The 21877-nt window shown below is 35.2% G+C and overlaps 2 protein-coding genes across 2 annotated transcripts in view; one reads left to right on the plus strand and one right to left on the minus strand.

Moving 5' to 3' along the window:
• Nucleotides 1-8783, minus strand: part of LOC110455348 (cilia- and flagella-associated protein 251-like) — a 37682-nt gene extending 28899 nt beyond the window's left edge. Inside the window, exons 1-11 of the mRNA XM_021505430.1 lie at nt 7790-8783; nt 7353-7499; nt 5806-5909; nt 4636-4744; nt 4376-4534; nt 2575-2743; nt 2267-2357; nt 1491-1559; nt 1036-1104; nt 769-898; nt 384-439 (exon numbers count right to left, since the gene is read on the minus strand). Of these exons, the coding sequence (XP_021361105.1) occupies nt 384-439; nt 769-898; nt 1036-1104; nt 1491-1559; nt 2267-2357; nt 2575-2743; nt 4376-4534; nt 4636-4744; nt 5806-5909; nt 7353-7499; nt 7790-8626 (1940 nt within the window). The 5' untranslated portion in view covers nt 8627-8783. The remainder of the gene's footprint in view (nt 1-383; nt 440-768; nt 899-1035; nt 1105-1490; nt 1560-2266; nt 2358-2574; nt 2744-4375; nt 4535-4635; nt 4745-5805; nt 5910-7352; nt 7500-7789) is intronic.
• A 209-nt stretch (nt 8784-8992) lies between these two features.
• Nucleotides 8993-21045, plus strand: LOC110455343 (N-acetylglucosaminyl-phosphatidylinositol de-N-acetylase-like). The gene is made up of 7 exons (XM_021505424.1): nt 8993-9272; nt 12438-12537; nt 14351-14441; nt 17451-17518; nt 18398-18429; nt 18680-18810; nt 19220-21045. Exons 1-7 carry the CDS (start codon nt 8993-8995, stop codon nt 19334-19336), a joined length of 819 nt encoding a protein of 272 aa, XP_021361099.1. The 3' UTR covers nt 19337-21045.
• The last annotated feature ends 832 nt before the right edge of the window (nt 21046-21877 follow it).

Consider the following 21877-nt stretch of genomic DNA (forward strand, 5'->3'; position numbering starts at 1 on the left):
ACAGAGGAGGTAACTTTCAGACTGGGATGAGCTGTATGTCAGGGGCGGTAATAGGGACTGTCTCTGATTGTGTGTAATAGAGTAGTAACATAGGAGGTAACTTTCAGACTGGTATGAGCTGTATGTCAGGGGAGGTAATAGGGACTGTCTGTGATTGTGTGTAATAGAGTAGTAACAGAGGAGGTAACTTACAGTCTGGGATGAGCTGTATGTCAGGGGAGGTAATAGGGACTGTCTGTGGTTGTGTGTAATAGAGTAGTAACAGAGGAGGTAACTTACAGCCTGGGATGAGCTGTATGTCAGGGGAGGGAATAGGGACTGTCTGTGATTGTTTGTAATAGAGTAGTGACAGGGAAGAGGAAGTAACAGAGGAGGTAACTTACAGTCTGGGATGAGCTGTTAGGGCGTGGATAGCTGCATCGTGTTCTCTGTGTATCACCTGGTAAAGTAAAATGATTTTTTTTATAATTTTTATTTATTTACCTGGCATTTTCTTTTTCTTTTTTTTTTAATATGAAACAAAAGATGAAAAAGTTATAAAAGGTTTCTCAAAATATTCTTTTTAACTTGTCATTTACCACATAAAATCTTGATATAAAACAAAACAACACTTCCACCACTGTAGACAATAATGGACTTATCCAGATCAATGCATGGCAGAGCTTACTAAGCTACATAGGGGTGAAAGGAAAAAAAATGTGTGACAGTTATTGGAATACACTGTTCTAAAACAAAAACAGTGACCTTGACCCTAATCATTTTACTAACCTTGACCTTGGTGCCATCTGCTGTTATACTTCCAACAATAGCAATACTACTGCCAACCACAAAATCTTTGATGACAAATTTTTTGGCTTCAATGGTGGCATCAGGAGGATAGTTTGTTCCATCTTTAGCTCTAGAAGTACAAACGTGTAAATCAAAACTTTTTGTTTTCAATTATATGGATTTTACTGGCGAATTTCAAATCACACAAAAAATGATGTTTTGGAGTTAATGGTTATAGATTCAGAAACATAATTCTGGTATACTTACACTGCTTGGAAATCAGCATCGTATGCAAATGAGACTGATGTGATTGGTCCCAGGTGAAAATCTTGATACCTTCAAAGATAAAATATAAAATTACCATGTATACTGTATATGGGAATTTTCCATCGTAGTTTAACCTTCGCCCTCCATAATGAGGGCAAATTTAATCATAACGGTGAATATAAGTAAACACTTTAATATATATAATTATGTAAATGGAGAAATCAACATTTAGCAATATGGATTTTACCAGCAAAGGCCGAAAGTTTGAAGGGGGGATTTCTTGATAGACCGTATTTTATTTCTCAAAAGCATGAAATTAACTTTATTATGATCTTGAAACAAAACTCTTATGATAAACCAATAAACAGTTTTTCTCTAAATGTTGGTACTACAACTGTTCAATCATGGAATTAGATTATCTAAGTCTGTGGTTCAATATATAAACATCAACTCACCAGTGTACTAGTTTTAGACTTTCATCAAAGAATTTGACATGGCCGGCCATGTCTCCAACCACAATGTATCTGAGAAAGAAAACAAAAAACAAAATAATGTCAAGAAAAAATAAATAAATCAACTAATAAATAATCACATCCTGCTACAGGGTAACCAAAGTTTGATATTTTTAAAAGTGAAGAAAAAAAAAGCACATCTGACCTTTGAACTATGTTCCCACAGCTAACCATTAGAACTTTATTTCCAATAAACCCAGGGAACCTTATCATATATAGGAGGTTACTATGGGGTGTGGTTCAGGTAAGGGTACCATAGATTTGGTATTTATTAATAATAATAAGTTGAGGTACTTATATACTGCTTTATCACAACCTAGTTTGTAGGTAGTCTCGAAGTGGTTCACAAATTATTATCCGTGGTTATAGGGCCTTTGCAACCAGCCAATATCTTTCTCAACTCCCTGGGGAGCATACAGCTGGTGCTGCTATTTCGGCGCTCACAGCTGGCATTTTACAATTCTAGCATTGCCCATCCATGTACTCATTTACAGCTGAGTAGACTGGAACAAGTGGAGTAAAGTATCTTGCTCAAAGATACAATACAGTGCCATGCCGTGCCCGGCGTCCTACTACTAGACTACCGTGCCTCCTAATTTATTAAGATAATTAATAATTAAATGGATAAAAAAATTATGAATTTGTACTTTTTGAAATAACATTCATACGGATGGATAGAAAATAGATTAGACTGTACATTTTATGAAAACAGTTCTCACTTTTCAGTTGTTTGAAGGACGTTGATCCCTCTGTCTTGAAGGCGTATGATCTTGAGTGCCTTTTTGTTGGCAGAAAGCTCCATACTCTTTACTGAAAACAAAACAGTACTAAACATAAAGAAATAAAATAGACCTTTTTTCATGTGAAGTTTATATTTTCGGCAAATTTGAAATAGCAATGACATTTATTCTAACTTTCACCTAGATTTAACCACTTACATTTTCTGATATGATTATTTGCATTAATTTGCATAGAGTCACTCAACCAAAGCGCCTAGGTTAACATTTACTTATATTTATATACTTACACTTTGTGACAGGTTTGTTATTGTCCCAGACAACAAGATTTCCGATGGAAGTTCCGGAGTAAACTCTGGAACTGTTCCGCTGGAAGATAGACTGACTGTAACGTCCAACAGGTTTGTTGAAATCTTGATCTGTCAGTGGTGGAGCGAAGTACTCCATGTGGCTGTCACTCTGCAAAGTTCAAGCAAAACAAACCATAAAGGAAAACTTAAATATATCTTGTTTTTTGGTGGGTTTTTTAAGATTAATATCTTCAATTTTACAGTACCTGGGTATATATGTGATGAAGGTATTTCTGTTGATAAAATCAAATCAGGATAAAATTGTACTTAGTCTTTTAGCATACTACTATATGCAACTTAATAAATACGCCTTCCTTTATGCCTGTTTTAAGTGCTCCTAAGTGTTTGTCTTAAATTCAGCTAAGAATGCCCATTTCTTCACCACAATTAATTTACCCATGGTATACATGATGTGTAAAGGGTTTCTATTAGGTGTAATACTATATGCCAATTTTGATAAGGGGAGGTAATCCAGAAGACTCGCTTTAAAGGTGACACATCACTAAATAGACAACTTTTGATGTTGCTAAGGTAGGAATAATCAGTTTTAAAACCAAATCAATTATAGCAAAGCAGTGATCTGAATTTGAGTTATTACTACTAATTTGTGTCGCATAATTTAGGAAACATTGATTTAAGACAACTTTTGATGCAAACCTAAATCTGTTAAATGATACTTGCTAGAAAACTAGAAAATATTACGGATGTTGTACAGAGGGACTCCGAATGACAGAACAGGTCAACATATGATGCCCTCTCCACGACTTAATGGGGGCAAAAAAAGAATGATGAAGTCAAAATTTAAATAGACTTTTCTGGAAAAAACAAGCTATAGGTACCCAACACACTGTTTTTAGTACAATCTTCAATATAATGAGTGATAATACCTAGTTCAGTTGATATGAGTTTTAAGAAGTTTTGAACTGGGGAGGTATGTATTTCATAATAATTTACCTGAAGCACAACATTTTTGTGAATTATGCTCAACCCTTCCTTCTTTTATTGAAATAGAAAAGAAAAAAAATTGCTGGCAGTGGGACTTATTGTATCTATGATATGGAGCAAAATGTAAAACCATCCAATATATCACAGGGATGTATGTATTGATCAACAGATGGAATGATGGACAAAACAAAGCCTAATCCCCCCCCCATAACCTTCACAAAGGTGGTAGGGTCATAATAAACTTTGGTAAATGCTACCAACTGATAGTATAATCCCTGTTTAATTTTATATGTTGAGCTACCTGACACAACTTAAAAAACACTTACTCAGTGGTAGAAAACAACTTGTGAGTCACTGAACCCAGTGGTAGAAAACAACCTGTGAGTCACTGTTACATCACACTTACCCAGTGGTAAAAAATAACTTGTGAGTCACTGTTACATCACACTTCCCCAGTGGTAAAAAACAACCTGTGAGTCCCTGTTACATCACACTTACCCAGTGGTAGAAAAAAACCTGTGAGTCACTGTTACATCACCCTTACCCAGTGGTAAAAAACAACTTGTGAGTAACTGTTACATCACACTTACCCAGTGGAAAAAAACAACCTGTGAGTCACTGTTACATCCCACTTACCCAGTGGTAGAAAACAACTTGTGAGTCACTGAACCCAGTGGCAGAAAACAACCTGTGAGTCACTGTTACATCCCACTTACCCAGTGGTAGAAAACAACTTGTGAGTCACTGAACCCAGTGGTAGAAAACAACATGTGAGTCACTGTTACATCACACTTACCCAGTGGTAGAAAACAACTTGTGAGTCACTGTTTGTCACTAGATAATGGATGTCTTCTTCATTAAATTTGATGAAGTTTTGGACACCATAGTTTGGACTCAGCTCAGCTGTGCACATAGGATTTTCTCCATCCACTGTCCAGTCCCAGATAGCCAGTACCTAAATGGAGAAATGAAAAGAACAAAAATGATTTTTTTTTCAATTAATAGTTTTTATAGTTTTGATGCAGAATAATCAGACTAAAGTGACATTAATCTTACCTGTTTCTTTGCAGAACTAAGTGTTGCTAGGTAACGAGCATCAGGGGTCATTGCCATGGCAACCACTCCACCTTCCTGGTCATCATCAAAAATTGTTTGTACAGGAACTCTGAAAATATAAAAAACAAAATCGTAATCTTCCTTTCACTACTTTAAAGTAGATACTTAACTGCACCCGGGTCTTTTTTCCACGGCACACCATTAGATGACCTTAGCTGTTAATGGACACGCTTATAAACATGAATCTTTTTCACTGAAGGTTGAAGTCAACAAAGAAAATGAACTTGATTCAGGCAAAAACAATCCAAAGATATAAATGAACATGTTAACATTTTAGTAATCCTGACTGAATTCAAGATTGGATGCATAAATGTCCTAAATGTTGATCCAATTTAAGTATCAAAGATACTGAAAGGTACTGTAGAAATGTAGAAACTATTGAAACAAAAAACATACTGACCTAGATATTAACCGTACCTAATTGTACCAGAAATTGACCCTGTATATATATATAAGCATTTCAGATACCGATGTTATTAATTGAAGTCTCCTATATATATATATATATAGAGCTCATGTACATCGTGTCACAGATACTGACCATGTGTAAGTGTCCTAGACAATGACTCTGTGAAAGCATCCTAGATTCTGACCCAAATATGTATCTTAGATACTGACCATGTGAAAGTGTCCCAGATATTGACCCTGTGAAAGGATCCCAGATTCTGACCCAAACATGTATTTTAGATAACGACAATGTGAAAGTGTCCCAGATATTTACCCTGTGCAAGTGTCCTAGACAATGACTCTGTGAAAGCATCCTAGATACTGACCATGTGTAAGCAGTTTAGATACTTACCATGTGAAAGTGTCCCAGCTATTGACCCAGTGTAAGTGTCCCGGATACTGACCATGTGTAAGCATCCCAGATTCTGACTATAAATATGTTCCCTAGATACTGACTATGTGCATGTATCCCAGATATTGACCCTGTTTAAGTGTCCTAGACAATGGCTCTGTGAAAGCATCCTAGATTCTGACCCAAATATGTATCTTAGATACTGACCCAGTGTAAGTGTCCCGGATACTGGCCCTGTGTAAGTGTCCCAGATACTGACCCTGTGTAAGTGTCCCAGATACTGACCCTGTGTAAGTGTCCCAGATACTGACCCTGTGTAAGTGTCCCAGATGATGACCATACTGTCCTTGCCCTTGTCTCCAGTTGCAAGCCAGCGTTTGTCCTCACTCACGCATGTGCATGTCAAGGGGTTCACCTGAATCCAAGAAAGAAATTGTTTTGACCGATCTGCAAACTATTGACCATGTTTGTTGAGACTATGAACTTGAGCTTTCAGGGGTGTACATAAGTTACATAGACCAATGTCCAGGACTACCAAATTTTATGTCAGGGATGGTAAAGTTTTTCAGTGTTTACAATGATATTATAGGTTTGGCTGGTAGACAAATTTTCAAAATCTGCCTGTGGCCTAGTATGAATTGTACATCCCTGTATTTACTCTGATTCTGTAGCTATAGTCTACATTAACTAGCACAGTATGTCTCACAGTCTGTCTCGTGTCTGTCTTACTGTCTGTCTCATGTCTGTCTTACTGTCTGTCTCATGTCTGTCTCACTGTCTGTCTCATTGTCTGTCTCATGTCTGTCTCACTGTCAGTCTCACTGTCTGTCTCGTGTCTGTCTCACTGTCTGTCTCGTGTCTGTCTCACTGTCTGTCTCACTGTCTGTCTCACTGTCTGTCTCAATGTCTGTCTCATTTCTGTCTCACTGTCTGTCTCACTGTCAGTCTCATGTCTGCCTCACTGTCTGTCTCATGTCTGTCTGTCTCCCTGTCTGTCTCGTGTCTGTCTCACTCTCTGTCATACTGTCAGTCTCATGTCTGTCTCACTGTCTGTCTCACTGTCTGTCTCATGTCTGTCTCACTGTCTGTCTCACTGTTTGTCTCATGTCTGTCTCTCTGTCTGTCTCACTGTCTGTCTCATGTCTGTCTCACTGTCTGTCTCACTGTCTGTCTCACTGTGTCTGTCTTCTTGTCTTATAATGTTTGTTGCACTGTGTCTTACACTGTCTGTCTCACTTTATGTCTCACAATGGCTGTCTCATTGTGTGTCTCACTATGTATGTCTTCATGTCTCACAAGATTTCTCATAAGTTTTTCTCACTGTGTCTTTCTCATAGTATGTCTCATAATATTTGTCTGTCTGTCTGTCTGTCTGTCTCACTGTGTTTATCTCACAATTTCTGTCTGTTTCACATCGTTTTTCTCAGTTTCTGTATAACACACTCCACAAGCCTTGGGTCTTATGCTTAGAACCACTTGATTAAAACAAAACAATACTGCTCAGATTAGATACAGATTACTGGGGTAAACAATTTCATATTTAGAAGACTAGCCCACAGGTAAATTGACTCTCAAAATTTCTGCTAGCCAGACCTACATGTATGTTTAAACCCATGAGTTAATAGAAACACTGTAAGCATATATTCTTCAGCATTTAAAAATATGTACCTGCAATTATTTGAATAGAAAAATATAAAATAGAAATTTAAAAATAAAATTGGACCCACAATATCGTTGGTTGATCAAACTATGGTAATATTGTATTAAAAAAAGTATCATCTTTCAATAATTTTCACAAAAATATGTGACAGTCTATAATAGTACACTATGTAAACGTAAATGAAATATTAAGACTCACATGGCCCTGTAGAATGTGTTGTCTGTTAGCCTCATAGTCGTACAAAACACCAACATGAGCACAGGCATACATGATCAGTTTCCTGTTGTTATCCGTGAGGTTCTTCACTGGGATGTTCCTGTTCAGTCCAAATGACCACACAACATTCTGAAAAACACACACATTAAAAAAGAGTGCTTGTTATAAATAAAGCGTGACAGCAGTTTTCATTTAACAAAATGCATGGTTAGAAATGTATTGAACTACAAGCAATACTTTTATAATTAACAGACCAAAACCTGAATAAAAAAAATACTTATTTACATGTGAAACTAATCACTATCATTCCAAGTATAAATTTATACCTTGGGCTTTATTCATTCATAAATGTCCCCTTCATAGTACATTAGAAGGAAAAACATATTTTTTCTATAACATGTCATCGTTTAAATAAATACCAAAGCTGTATTTGACATGGTGCCTTCCATCTGAGACGGCTCCCTCTCAATAACTGGGATTTTCGGAGCATCTGGAATTAGGTTGGTTTCAGGAGGTGGTTCTTGTTGCGTGCTCATTGTACCCATGGTTTCAGTAGGTGGTGGAGGAGATAATGTTTTTTCGCGGGTAACTGTACGTGGGCTTTGTCCAGTGGTCTCCTCAGTTGGACCAGCTGTTTCACTCTGCTGTTGCGACATGTCTGCCTGTGTGGCCTCTTTCGGAGCTTCAGTGGATGGTGCCTCTACCACGGGAGCCTCAGTGGGTGCTTGTTCACTTACTTCGCTTGGTTTTGGTTGCTCTACATCCATTGACGTATCTGTTGTAAAAACTGGTACCAATTTCTCTTCCTCTTCTGCAACAGTTTCCTGTGCAGTTTCCTCATCTTTTTCTGTAGGTGCAGGTTTGGTTTCCCCTTCTACTTCAGATGTTTCTGTCTGTAGTTGCCCTGCCTCCCCAGCCCCTTCTGTTGTCTCTGGGGCAGTTGGTTCTGTCGGTGCATCTGTAGTATTTTCTTGTTGTTCCCCTTCCTTTTCTTCCCCTTCTTGGCCACCTCCTGCATTCTCATTTACATCTTGAGATTTTTCCTCGGTTGTACCAGTTTCCCCATATGGTGGTTCAGCATCATCCTTCTTGGGTTCTTCCTCCTTTGGAGCCTCTTCTACTTTGGCTTCAGATTTTTCGCCTGTTTGTTCCTGTGTTTCCCCCTCCCCCTCCTTCACTGGTTCTGCAGCGATTTCATCTTGTTTCTGTTCTTCTTCTTGTGCTACTGGCGCACTTTGTCCCTCCTCGTCAGCCATATTTATATCCACAAATGACACAAGTATTCAATGATGCCAAGGTATCGCTTAGCAGGCCTTAATCCCAGATCAATATTCACAAAATGTCTAAAATGTTCATACAAATGTTTTCAGTAACACATTTTCCCACCATGTTTGTCCATAGCAACACTGTTTACATGCTTTGGGCATGCGTAACTACCATACATGAGTCTATATGTCGTAATAAAAAATAAATCAGTTTAGATATCCATACTTTATTAACAATTTCACACAGGTTATAAATTCATATTTGTATAAATTATTATGATTTGAAATATTTAAGAAATGTCAATATGATATGTTCGTCAAAGTTTTACGACATTAAGAAATAGTTCAAATTCCAAGATGGCGGGAAACTTGACAACTGACTTCATCGAATTTCTATCAGAACACAAGGACGAAATTACGAAGTACTTCGTATATCCGTATCTTATCTTAGCAGTAGTTGTTTATCTAGTGTTTGGAAGTGTAAGAAGCTTCAATTATAGAGCAATATCTTCGTCTGTTCCTCAAAAAGTCCTTCTCATCACAGCGCATCCAGATGACGAATGCATGTTTATGGCCCCCGTTGTATTGTCCCTAGTACGGGAGGGACATTTAGTCAGCGTATTGTGTCTAACAACAGGTCAGTACAATATGTAACACATCGTTTCATTACTCAATTATTCATTTTAATATGGTTTTATTTCATCCTGACTAGATGTTAACTTACGTATTGGTATTTTTTCGCGGGCGATGTGGGCGTGTCCTCATCTCCTTGTTAGGAGATTTTGCTTCGATATCATTTTGCTGCAATTTATTTTAACTCGTTAATTTTTTATATTGAAGTGCCACAAAATATGTTCTGCAGATCCTTCCACCACCCGTTGTTTACACAATCTCTAGACTTAAGCGTATTTCCAAACATATGTATCGAGAGAGTGAGCAGTAGTAATTAGCATAGCATATAGTCCTAACTAGTTTTAATGTAGCTGATTTTCATTGTGCATAGGATTACGGTAGCCTTCTATAGCTAGCTTCCAGCTAGAGGGAATTCACCTTTAGCTCGGTGATGGAGCTTCCAACTAGGAAGCCTGGGATCGCTGGTTTGATTCCCAGTTGAAGTACACCATTCTCTTTCCTGTTACAAATGGTGTCTGTGGTCCTCCCTGTGGTGACAGGGAGTTTGAAACTGGGTTGTCGTGTTCAAGCGCGAACACATTTAACACTATTAAATGGGGGGGGGGGGCAGATTTTAATCAGACATAGGATTACAGTCACCTTCGAACTAGAGAGAATTTCCCTCAGTGGTTGAGCGTCCGACTAGGAAGTCCAGGATTGTGGGTTCGTTTCATTAATACTTACGTAAATGTAACAGTTTCATGTATAGTCGTGGATATATGGGCCAATTCCTCTCTCCAGTTTTGGCATTATTTTCACCTTTTTCAGCTATATTTTCCCCTATTTCAGTTAAAAATTCTCCCACTTGTAACTAAAATAAATACCACATGAATATCAATCTTGGTACCATTTTGTTTTATTTTCCGGTAGTTCCATGACTGAGTGATTTATTGCATTTTCCCTGTGTTCATTTAATTGTCACTGTTGCATGCTGATATTTTACAACACTGCTATACAATATCAAAACAGTCACCCAAATGCTTTATTCTAATGCATATCCGATGGTCAATTCCAAGCATCTACAATGAACAGCGAGAAGCAAAAATTAAAGATGATTCATAACTGGTACACTTCCCCTGGCTCTTGCCTGTAGCCCTCGCTGGACACTGGTCATGCACCTACAGTGCATATTTTCCAGGGCTCCGGGAAAACTTTTGAAGCCACTTGTCTGGCGGACAGATATATGGCAAAAAGTACTCGTCCAAACAGAAAAACCACTCGTCTTGGAAAATAACAAATAAAAATCTAATCTAGGCCTTATCTTAAAAATAAATAGGCAATATTTTGTTTGGCAAGAAAAGCAGCAGTGGCGTAGCACACATGTATGCTCAAGCATAAACTTAAATTTAAAGATTTTTTTAAATCTTGTAGTTTTACTAATATCTTTTTTTTATGATAAATATGCACCGCCCGTATCAATCATAAAAAAGGTAAGAATAAAAACAAATCATGAAAATTTTAGTCTTATTAAAAAGTGTTGTTATATCCATACACACCGAATAATCTCGAAGGTTTATGTAAATCAAAAACTGCTTTTACAAGTGCTAAATTTGATACTAATCATATAAAAGGTCGGGTTTTATTGTTAGTAATCAGACTAATAGATTTTTCCAAGAATACAAGATTGCTTCTAGTGCCTAGTGGTATTCTTTTTTATCTTTTTCCCCAGCTATGGAGGGGAACTTCCTTTCCCATACCCTACCCCTACTCCAGCACTATGCGCCTCGGACGCTTGACCCCCTGTGAGCAAACACTCCGAAAATTGATTTGCTATGTCACTGAGCAGTATTAAATAAAAATTTCCTTCTTTTACCTGTTGATGTGTGTGAATGCATTCACTTTGTTGTCCGTGTCACTGACTCTGAAACTGTCACGTTTGTGTGCTTTCAAATGTTTTTAAAAATCACCCAGCTTCAGCTGTCTGCTCGTCACTTTGTAACTGCGGTAAATATAAGTTCTATTTTAAGAACGACAAGCCCCAGATTTGTATTTCGGGGTGTCTCTGCACTTATCCAGACCAGAAACTGGATGTTCATTTAAGGTTGTTTCGGGACTTGTCATAATGCAACCGCTTACACGCTGAGCGTGATAACTTTTAAAAAATGGGTTTATTTATGATAGCGTAAAGAAAAAGAAATAAGCTGATTTTAACTTTGCTGTTTTTAGGAAAAGTACTCGTCCACCGGGCGAGTTGTTAATCTAAACCACTTGCCAAATCTGATTTCCACTTGTCATGGACGAGCGGACTAGTGGTTTTCCAGCGCCCTGTTTACCCCTATTTCAAAATAGGGTACTAGCTTCCTATTCCTGCATTAATCCCTTATATAGTAAACTGGAATCTGGTTAGCTTGGCATATCTGATTCCAGGTTCACTGGATTCTGACTTGTCTATGGCACAGTGAACAATATCATTTACAACAAATTAGTGTCGCTGTAGCCATGCATGTTAGCTAGAGGAAAACGTAGCTCTGACAACGAGACAAATTTTTATATTGCATGCCTGGCCAGAGGAGGCCAGATATTGGTACTACAGCCATTATACGTGTACATGTGATAATAATATTTTTTGCAAAGACAAAATTATTTTTTCAAAAGTTGTTTTTTTTCAATATTTTTCATCTTCAAAACAGGTTGATTAATTGTATTTTTATGAAAACAAATTAAATTAAATTAAAAATATATACACTGTCAAAACTCATGAATAAATATTCTGAATTTAAAACAATAAACATTATGATGTGAATGCATGGAAAAGTGCCACCTTGAGTGAGCAAAGCAAACACAAACAAGTACATTTGTCTAAATATTATGGCACTATCTTGTGTTGGTATCAATAAATAAAAATGATTGCATATAATGTGATTGTGCATAGGTATCATACTATACAAAATGTTCAATAAACAAACTTTGACTTCACTTTGATTATTGCCAACATACTTTTAGGTCGGACAGAGACAATATCCTGCCAGGTTTGCAATATGGCTACAGAAGCTCAGATCAAGAATCTTTGTTCTTGAACTATTCGTGAAAAGTAATAAGAATAGAAACAACTGTGTTGTATATATATTTTACAGGTAGTAAAATAGACCCCAGATTTAGAGGATTATAGTACTCTTTGTTGATATTACAGGAAATTACTATGGATTAGGAGAGCAACGTAAAGGTGAACTTTTGCGAAGCTGTGAGTTGTTGGGAGTTGGCAGGCAACAGGTCAAAGTTGAGGACAACAGGTCAGTAACAGGGTTCCTAGGTGTCAGTAACAAGGTTACAAGGTGTCAGTAACAGGGTTACTAGGTGTCAGTATTGGTTACTAGGTGGTGCTGGGTTTAGACATAATTGTGATTTTAGTAAGAATTTTTCGGGCAAGTCCTAAACATGTTTTTCGAAGTATTGATGAGTCTCATTACTTAGGGGTACAATGAGTTCTCAAAATATTAGTGAGTCGACGTCTCACAGGAAAAGCATGGATCCAGGACTCGATATTGTGTCCCCAGAATTCACATCCTCCCTTGTCCTGCTCCTCTGAAATATGTCATAGCAAAATTGAAGGCAACCTAGCTATGTGATTGATCTCGGGGGGAAAAAAATCACTTGGCTGTGTATTGAAGATAACAGAGGGGCAACGCCCAACTTCAAAATCAGTCACTTCTACCGTAATGCAACTGAAAGAACCAAACTAGTCTTCACATCTCATCCACAAGGTGGTGCACACTGAGCCTTTAATTTTGCCAGACATATTCCAGGGGTGCAGAGAGCAAAAGTGAGTGTAATGCCTTGAGTATCAAGGATACAAAATTCACTGTTGTAATTCAAAATGTATTGGTAATCAGGAACATATTGCGCATGTCTGAACATTGTACTTACCTGTACATCTTACATTATTCTAAACATTGTACTTACCCGTACATCTTACATTATACTAAACATTGTACTTACCTGTACATCTTGCATCATACTTAACATTGTACTTACCTGTACATCTTACATCATACTTAACATTGTACTTACCTGCAGTACATCTTACATCATACTTAACATTGTACTTACCTGTACATCTTACATTATACTAAACATTTTACTACCTGTACATCTTACATTATACTTAACATTCTACTTACCTGTACACCTTAAATTATACTAAACATTTTACTTACCTGTACAGCTTACATTATACTTAACATTCTACTTACCTGTACACCTTAAATTATACTAAACATTTTACTTACCTGTACATGTTACATTATACTTAACATTCTACTTACCTGTACATCTTACATTATACTTAACATTCTACTTACCTGTACACCTTAAATTATACTAAACATTTTACTTACCTGTACATCTTACATCATACTAAACATTGTACTTACCTGTACATCTTACATTATACTTAACATTCTACTTAAACTGTACATTCTACTTACCTGTACATCTTACATTATATATACATATATTTTACATTGAATAAATTGCTTTAATGCTTACCTGTCTGTTGTGCATCATACCAAGTAAATAAGGTTGTGTTCTAGCTTTTGCAGACTTGCCAACCCTCCCTATTTAGGAGGGAGACTCCCAATTTTGGACCCTTGAATGGAATGTTTTAAACCAGTGAATTTGCTTAACTGTCCCTATATTCTAAGATCTAATGATTTCATCTTAAAGAACAACTCAAAATATGTCAATTTTGGGGGTTATTTTGTCTCCAGGGGTCTATGCAGAATCCCCATGGAAGCTGAGAAATGGATAATTTTAAATTGAAAAAGTAGTTTTTCTGCTTATTTAAACAGGGTCTGATAGCATCCCCATTTAAAATGCAGAGGCTTAGTCGGCATTTTTATTCCTATAATTGACGTTAAATTCCCAATCATTATCTGTAAGAAAACAAAATTTTGGATAGGACTTTGTACAATATTGTTAGGTTTGTGTAAAATCAGTTTTTCTTCCCAAAATAGTGTGTTTTTGCATTAAATAATTCCCAAAATCACTCATCTTAATAATTCCCAAAATACTTCGGAAATAATTGAGTAACTTTGTGATTTCTAGTCTGTATCCAGACGATCCGTCCGTGACTTGGGATGAGGAGGCAGTGAGTGACAGACTGCGTTCCACCATCTATACAATACAGCCCAATGCTGTAAGTATTGTATCAGGCTGGTAGTAATTGATAGAGCAAGTCGTTCATATATGTTATATAACTACTGAAATCTTAAAGATTTACTGTAATACATGTACTGACTACTGAGATCTTTATATATATAACACTATCATAGTAAAGATCTACTGTAATACAGGCACGTAAATCTTTATATATAACTCTAGTATTGTAAAGATCTACTGTAATACAGGCACTTAAATCTTTATATATAACTCAATCATAGTAAAGATCTACTGTAATACAGGCACTTAAATCTTTATATATAACTCTAGTATTGTAAAGATCTACTGTAATACAGGCACTGATATCTTTATATATAACTCTAGTATTGTAAAGATCTACTGTAATAAACTCTAAGATCTTTATATATAACTCTATCAAAGTAAAGATCTACTGTAATACAGACACTGATATCTTTATATATAACTATCATAGTAAAGATCTACTGTAATATAGGCATTAAGATCTTTATATATAACTCTGTCATAGTAAAGTTCTACTGTAATACAGGCACTGATATTTTTATATATAACTCTTATCAAAGTAAAGATCTACTGTAATACAGACACTGATATCTTTATATATAACTATCATAGTAAAGATCTACTGTAATATAGGCACTAAGATCTTTATATATAACTCTATCATTGTAAAGATCTACTGTAATATAGAAACTAAGATCTTTATATATAACTCTATCATAATAAAGTTCTACTGTGATACAGGCACTAAGATCTTTATATATAACACTATCATAGTAAAGTTCTACTGTGATACAGGCACTAAGATCTTTATATATAACACTATCATAGTAAAGATCTTTATATATAACAATATTACACCTCTACTTTATTTACTCTATATAAAAGTAATTGGTTAAATCGAATATATCCCCACTTTTGCCTGACTGTGTTTTAGTCCTGTGTGTTAGTCTGGGAACTAAAACACACCTACACTCGGGTGTTTCCGCCAAGCCAATCAGTCGAGAGGTGGGCGGAGCTTGTTACCGAACTCGGAAGCGACGTGCGAGGTGGGCGGAGCTTGCAACCGAAATCGGAAGCATTTGGCTCCATTGACATCAAAAGGGTATTTGGGACTTGAAGCTATACAGCTTATGGTTTACAAATATTTTCTAGTTAAAACTATCTCTCCACTGTGTATCGGTATAATAAAACGGTTAAAGTATGGGGTTGAGGCATATAGCAAGTTTCTGGTGTCCCTTGACCATGTATATTCCCTCGGCTTCGCCTACTGTAATATAGGCATTAAGATCTTTATATAAACTTGCTATATCCCTCAACCCCATACTTTAACTGTATACTATCATAGTAAAGATCTACTGTAATACTGACTCCTGAGATCTTTATATATAACTATCATAGAAAAGATATACTGTAATATAGGCACTAAGATCTTTATATATAACTCTATCATAGTAAAGTTTTACTGTAATACAGGCACTGATATCTTTATATATAACACTATCATAGTAAAGATCGACTGTAATATAGACACTAAGATCTTTATATATAACTATCATAGTAAGATCTACTGAAATACAGGCACTAAGATCTTTATATATAACTCTATCATAGTAAAGATATACTGTAATATAGGCACTAAGATCTTTATATATTATTATGATAGTAAAGTTCTACTGTAATACAGGCACTGATATCTTTATATATAACTCTCATAGTAAAGTTCTACTGTAATACAGGTACTAAGATCTTTATATATAACTCTATCATAGTAAAGTTCTACTGTAATACAGGCAGTGAGATCTTTATATATAACTCTACCATAGTAAAGATGTACTGTAATACAGGCACTGATATCTTTATATATAACTATCATAATAAAGATCTACGTAATATAGACACAGATCTTTATATATAACTATGATAGTAAAGTTCTACTGTAATACAGGCACTAAGATCTTTATATATAACTCTATCATAGTAAAGTTCTACTGTAATACAGGCAGTGAGATCTTTATATATAACTCTTATCATAGTAAAGATGTACTGTAATACAGGGACTGATATCTATATATATAACTATCATAATAAAGATCTACTGTAATATAGACACAGATCTTTATACATAAATTTGTCATAGTAAAGTTCTATTGTAATACAGGCACTAAGATCTTTATATATAACTCTATCATAGTAAAGTTCTACTGTAATACAGGCACTGATATCTTTATATATAACACTATCAAAGTAAAGTAGACTGTAATACAGGCAGTGAGATCTTTATATATAACTCTATCATAGTAAAGATCTACTGTAATACAGACAGTAAGATCTTTATATATTACTATGATAGTAAAGTTCTAATGTAATACAGGCACTGATATCTTTATATATAACTCTATCATAGTAAATATCTACTGTGATACAGGCACTAAGATCTTTATATATAACTCTATCATAGTAAAGATCTACTGTAATACAAACACTAAGATCTTCATATATAACTCTATCATAGTAAAGATCTACTGTAATACAGGCACAATACAGGCTGAGATCTTTAAATTAAATGTTGAAATCTTTTATACAAAATCACAAGAATAAAAGAACTGAAATATTTGTACTGTTATAAGGGTATTGGGAGAGATGGGTTTTTTTTGCCTAGTTTTACAGCCAAGAAATGTGCTTTATTTTCCAAAAAATGAAGAAACAGAGGGGAATATCTTTCCGATTTCAATTAAAATACACAAGTGATGCTGTTTTTTCCCAATTCATGACGGAACAGACTGTTGTAAAAAAGGTAGAAAAAGAAACACTGTTGGATGTTTATGCAGATTTTCTGTAATGTGGTTGGAAATATTGCTATGAACTGTTCAACAAGATCTCTGGTCACTGCTACTGAAATCTTTATACAGAATGTAAGTGTGAAGTTCTGATACATTATTGATATAATACAGTTTCTATTTTGATACACCAGTGACATTTCTGTAACACATTTTTGGTTTTTTAGGTGATCACCTTTGACTCAAGTGGAATAAGTGGCCATATTAACCACAAGGCCGTTCACTCGGCTCTACTGTAAGTATTTACCAACATCTGTAATACCAGAAAAAAGTAGGACGGTTCATGTCAGGAAAAAACATGAATCACAATCTTGAATTTTGCAAAAATAATGTCCTCTTTAAATCCATAAAATGATGTCATTTATGAAGAAAACTTTTTAAATCACCTTATGAAAATTTCATCTTAAAGAATCAAGTCAATTTGGAAGTTTGTCTTTTGATGGTTCGTTCATAATTCCCTAAAATGTGTGTAATGTGTTTAAATCTATTTGTAATGTGTGTAAATCTATGTTTAATGTGTGTAAATGTGTGTAAATCTGTATGATGTGTGTAAATCTATGTATGATGTGTGTAAATCTGCGTAACTTTTGTAAATCTACATATAATGTGTTTAAATCTATGTTTAATGTGTGTAAATATGTAATTTTTGTAAATCTGTGTGTAATGTGTTTAATCCGTGTGTAAATCCTCGGGTAATGTGTTTAAATCTGTATGTAAATCTGTGTGTAATGTGTTTAATCTGTGTGTAAATAATAATAATAATATACAGCATGAAATCTGTGTGCACATTCCACAACATTTGTATGGACCCTAACCCCTTCTCACAGTCAGTGAGTTCTTCCCCTTGATGACTTTACTGTATCATTTTTTTTGTGAGTACAAAAATTTACAATTGCTTTAGAAGGAATTATTTCAAGAGGTTTAAATATTTCGAATTAACAAAAAGTAAAAATATTTTTTTATTAGTTAAATTATTTCATATTGAATACAAATAAATGTATAAAAATCTTACAGAATTTACAAAAAATTATCCGGTCAGCAATAAGCAGGTTATTAGATATGTTTAACTGGTTTTGATATAACAGCTAATTCCTCCATTAATTGGTATTTACAGCAGCTTATGTGAGCAAGGAATCATGCCGCAATGTACGTATTACTATAATTTACCTCCGTTAAATATTTACTCTTCACCAATAAAATCGTTATTTACCCTGTGATGAGTTTTCCCATTGTAATTATTACTATATATGGTGTGCGGTGTACTGATATTTGCTGCTGTGATTAATTTGCCCTCGTGATTATAACAGGGAGAAAAAGGCCAAATTTAATCTGCCTCTCAAATTTCCTAGCATGTAGTATTCGAAAAATCAGTTATCTTTTCTGGCGTCCATTTCAGATTCCCGGGTGTTCTGTCTGAATAGTGTCAATATCCTCCGAAAATATGTCTCCATCCTGGACCTACCTTTATCATACGTCGTCTCCCGAAACATCTACGTCTCATCACCATTAGCCGTTCTGAGATCTTGGGTAAGGTTCCACGCATACACAATTTAAACAAACAATAATAGGAGTTTTGAGTACATTATAAATGATACAGAAATGTGTTTCTGTTGATTAAAGTCCACATGCTCTACACTCCTGGTATAGTGGTGATGTGCTGAAAGAAAAATGGTCTTTCTTTTCATTTAAAACAAGGAGAAAACCGAAATGAGAAAACCATGTTTTTAAATATTAAATTACCTTTGGTTTATTTTCATGTTTTGCCTGCTTTTCCCAAATACTTTCTCTTTCAGTATAATTTGATTTAATCTGTTGGTCTGTAACCAAAATTATACACCGAGAGTCGTAGGACCCAGAAGGGTCCTTCATCCATGTTGATTGGCATATTGTAGGTTTGAAGCATTCTTCATTTCCATGTCAATATTTTTCTTTTCAGAGAGCTATGTTTGCTCACAGAAGTCAGCTGACCTGGTTTCGTATTCTTTACCTCGTCTTCTCGCGCTATATGCTGATCAACACACTCACCGAGGTTTGTCACCATGGTGACTGTTAGGGAAGACAACTCTTATACAAGACATAGACTAGGACATGTGTGAAAACCAAACAAAATATTACGTACATAAAATCTATTATTATAGAATATAATATGTTCATCACAAACTTTTGCCAAAATCAATTTTTAGTCATATTGAATTTAAGGATGAATATGAATGCTCATGTGACAGTTAAATGTGGTAACAGATCTTGACTCCTACAGTGATACCTGTCTAATCTGATACCCTGTGAGTCAAAATGTGTCTGTTATATGTTAAAGCCTCCTACAGTGATATCTGTCTAATCTGATACCCGGTGAGTCAAAATGTGTCGGCCATATGTTAAAGCCTCATACAGTGATATCTGTCTAATCTGATACCCGGTGAGTCAAAATGTGTCTGCTATATGTTAAAGCCTCCTACAGTGATACCTATCTAATCTGATACCCGGTGAGTCAAAATGTGTCGGCTGTATGTTAAAGCCTCCTACGGTGATATCTGTCTAATCTGATACCCTGTGAGTCAAAATGTGTCGGTTATATGTTAAAGCCTCAAGTTATTATAATTATTGTAATGTTATAAAGGGTATGATAGGTACCCTTTCCATTTTGTTGTATTTCTGCAAATTTTTCAGAATACTTGAGTCATAAGTTTGCCTTCTTTTCTCTAATTAGTCTAACATTGACCAAATGGCCGGTTTGTGTGATAAATGTTTACTGCGGTTGGTTTTCTGTGTCAACTTTCTAAATTCCTAATAAGGTGTTTCTTTAGATAGCATTTCTAGTAATTATTTAACAGATTGTCAAAAAAGTTTTCATAAGAAACATAATTACACTATCTTTTTTGGATTAGACAGGAAGTTGGAATACTCAGGGGTCGTATTAAACAGGTTTCACCAAATGTGGAAATTTGTGGGGTCATTGAAAATATGTGAATGGGTTTAGATTTATTTTCGCTGACTTGGTACACTGCACACTGTGAAACAGCCCACTTTACTGTATCGCCCTGATCTGTTGGAAGTTCAAACATCAGCTGTTTTGTTAATTTTTGTTAATTATAGATTCTGTTATACTGCAAATCCCAAATGAACACTGTGATATTTAGGGGAAAAAAGTTTAAATAGTTTGTGTTTATTTACCGAAAATTGCTAATATTTTTCAAGATATGTATTTTCACCATAATTCAAACAGGAATTTCTCCCAAATGCATTCCATTGCAAAAACTAATACTCACCTAAATAAAGTAAATAGAAGTTAGTTTTTTTTCTGTTTGGTGAATCTGTAAAAATTATTCTGAATTGAATTTTTGAAGAAAAAAAAGTATTTTAGAAAAGGCTTTACCTTGTATCCCCAACAGTATGGTTTTTGTTATGATATATTTCTCAAAAAACCCACAATGTACCAGTTTTTTAACATTGAACTTTTTGTTGTTGTTGCTGCTTTGTATATATATATGTTTGTTGTGAATTTCAGTGTTGACTGCTGAACAGCTTTTGATATCAATACATATCAACCCGAATAATCATGAGTGGGTTATGTTTTTGTTAAACATATATATACATTTTCTAAAAAAAAATTTTTACAGTATCCTCCAAATATATATATATTCTTACATGAGTTTCCATTTCAAATGAGATTTATGAAGCAACTCTTAAGGGTTTTTTTCAATTTAGCGAGCCTCTGGCGAGCTGAAATGAAAAATTTGTGACGAGTTTCATAAATTTCATATGAAATGAAAACAAGTGTCAAATCGTTTTTATCACATAATCAAGATTTGTGGCATTTATCGTGTAAAACGACAATCTTCATGCAACCTTATAATGTAAAATTCCGCCATTTTTACTCTAGTGCGTAAGTCTGTGACATCATGTATCTGTCCTAGGTGTGACGTCACAATTGAAACAATTGAAACTTACAACCAATCACAGGGCTGATAGGTCATATTACATGGGTTAATACGCAAAAAAATATGACATTGGTATATTCACTGGATAACACAGTACACTATGTGATAATAATAAAAAGATCACCTGTATATTAAGAGTACTTGTCTATAAAAACCACCTGCACATAAATAACTATTACTGTTTAGATAAGGGAGGTAATTGTACACATATAAAACAGGTAAGGGGAAGTAACTACAGTTGTGCCGCATTCATCCCGCCACCAAGCTGAAAAAGATAACATTAAAAACGGACTGGGTATCTAGGGCTTGTTTGAAAACAGTAGTAAAATCTGTCTTTTTAAATACTTGATGGGTACTGGGGTTCTTACCAGGTAACATTAGAGGTTGCTGGATTAAGTTGCTTGACAGTAGAAGCAATATTGAATCATCTGCACAGCATAGTAAAATACAAAGGGAGGTAATAATATTGATAGTCCACATAGCATAGTAAAATACAAAGGGAGGTAATAATATTTATAGCCTACATAGCATAGGTAGTAAAATACAAATACCGAAGTAGAACACAAAGGGAGGGAATTACATTAACAGTCCCCCATGGCACTGCATGGATATGTTCAAAATTAAAAACATAGATATAAAATGTATGTATATACCCC

This window comes from Mizuhopecten yessoensis, unplaced genomic scaffold, assembly GCF_002113885.1.
Source record: "Mizuhopecten yessoensis strain PY_sf001 unplaced genomic scaffold, ASM211388v2 scaffold8205, whole genome shotgun sequence".
NCBI lineage: Eukaryota > Metazoa > Mollusca > Bivalvia > Pectinida > Pectinidae > Mizuhopecten > Mizuhopecten yessoensis.

Excerpts from the sequence above, each read along its gene's own strand:
- LOC110455343 (XM_021505424.1), top strand. The coding sequence starts at position 8,993 with ATGGCGGGAAACTTGACAACTGACTTCATCGAATTTCTATCAGAACAC. Across the intron at positions 9,273-12,437 it reads CGTATTGTGTCTAACAACAG|GAAATTACTATGGATTAGGA; the intron begins GTCAGTACAATA and ends TTGATATTACAG. Across the intron at positions 17,519-18,397 it reads GCCGTTCACTCGGCTCTACT|CAGCTTATGTGAGCAAGGAA; the intron begins GTAAGTATTTAC and ends TGGTATTTACAG.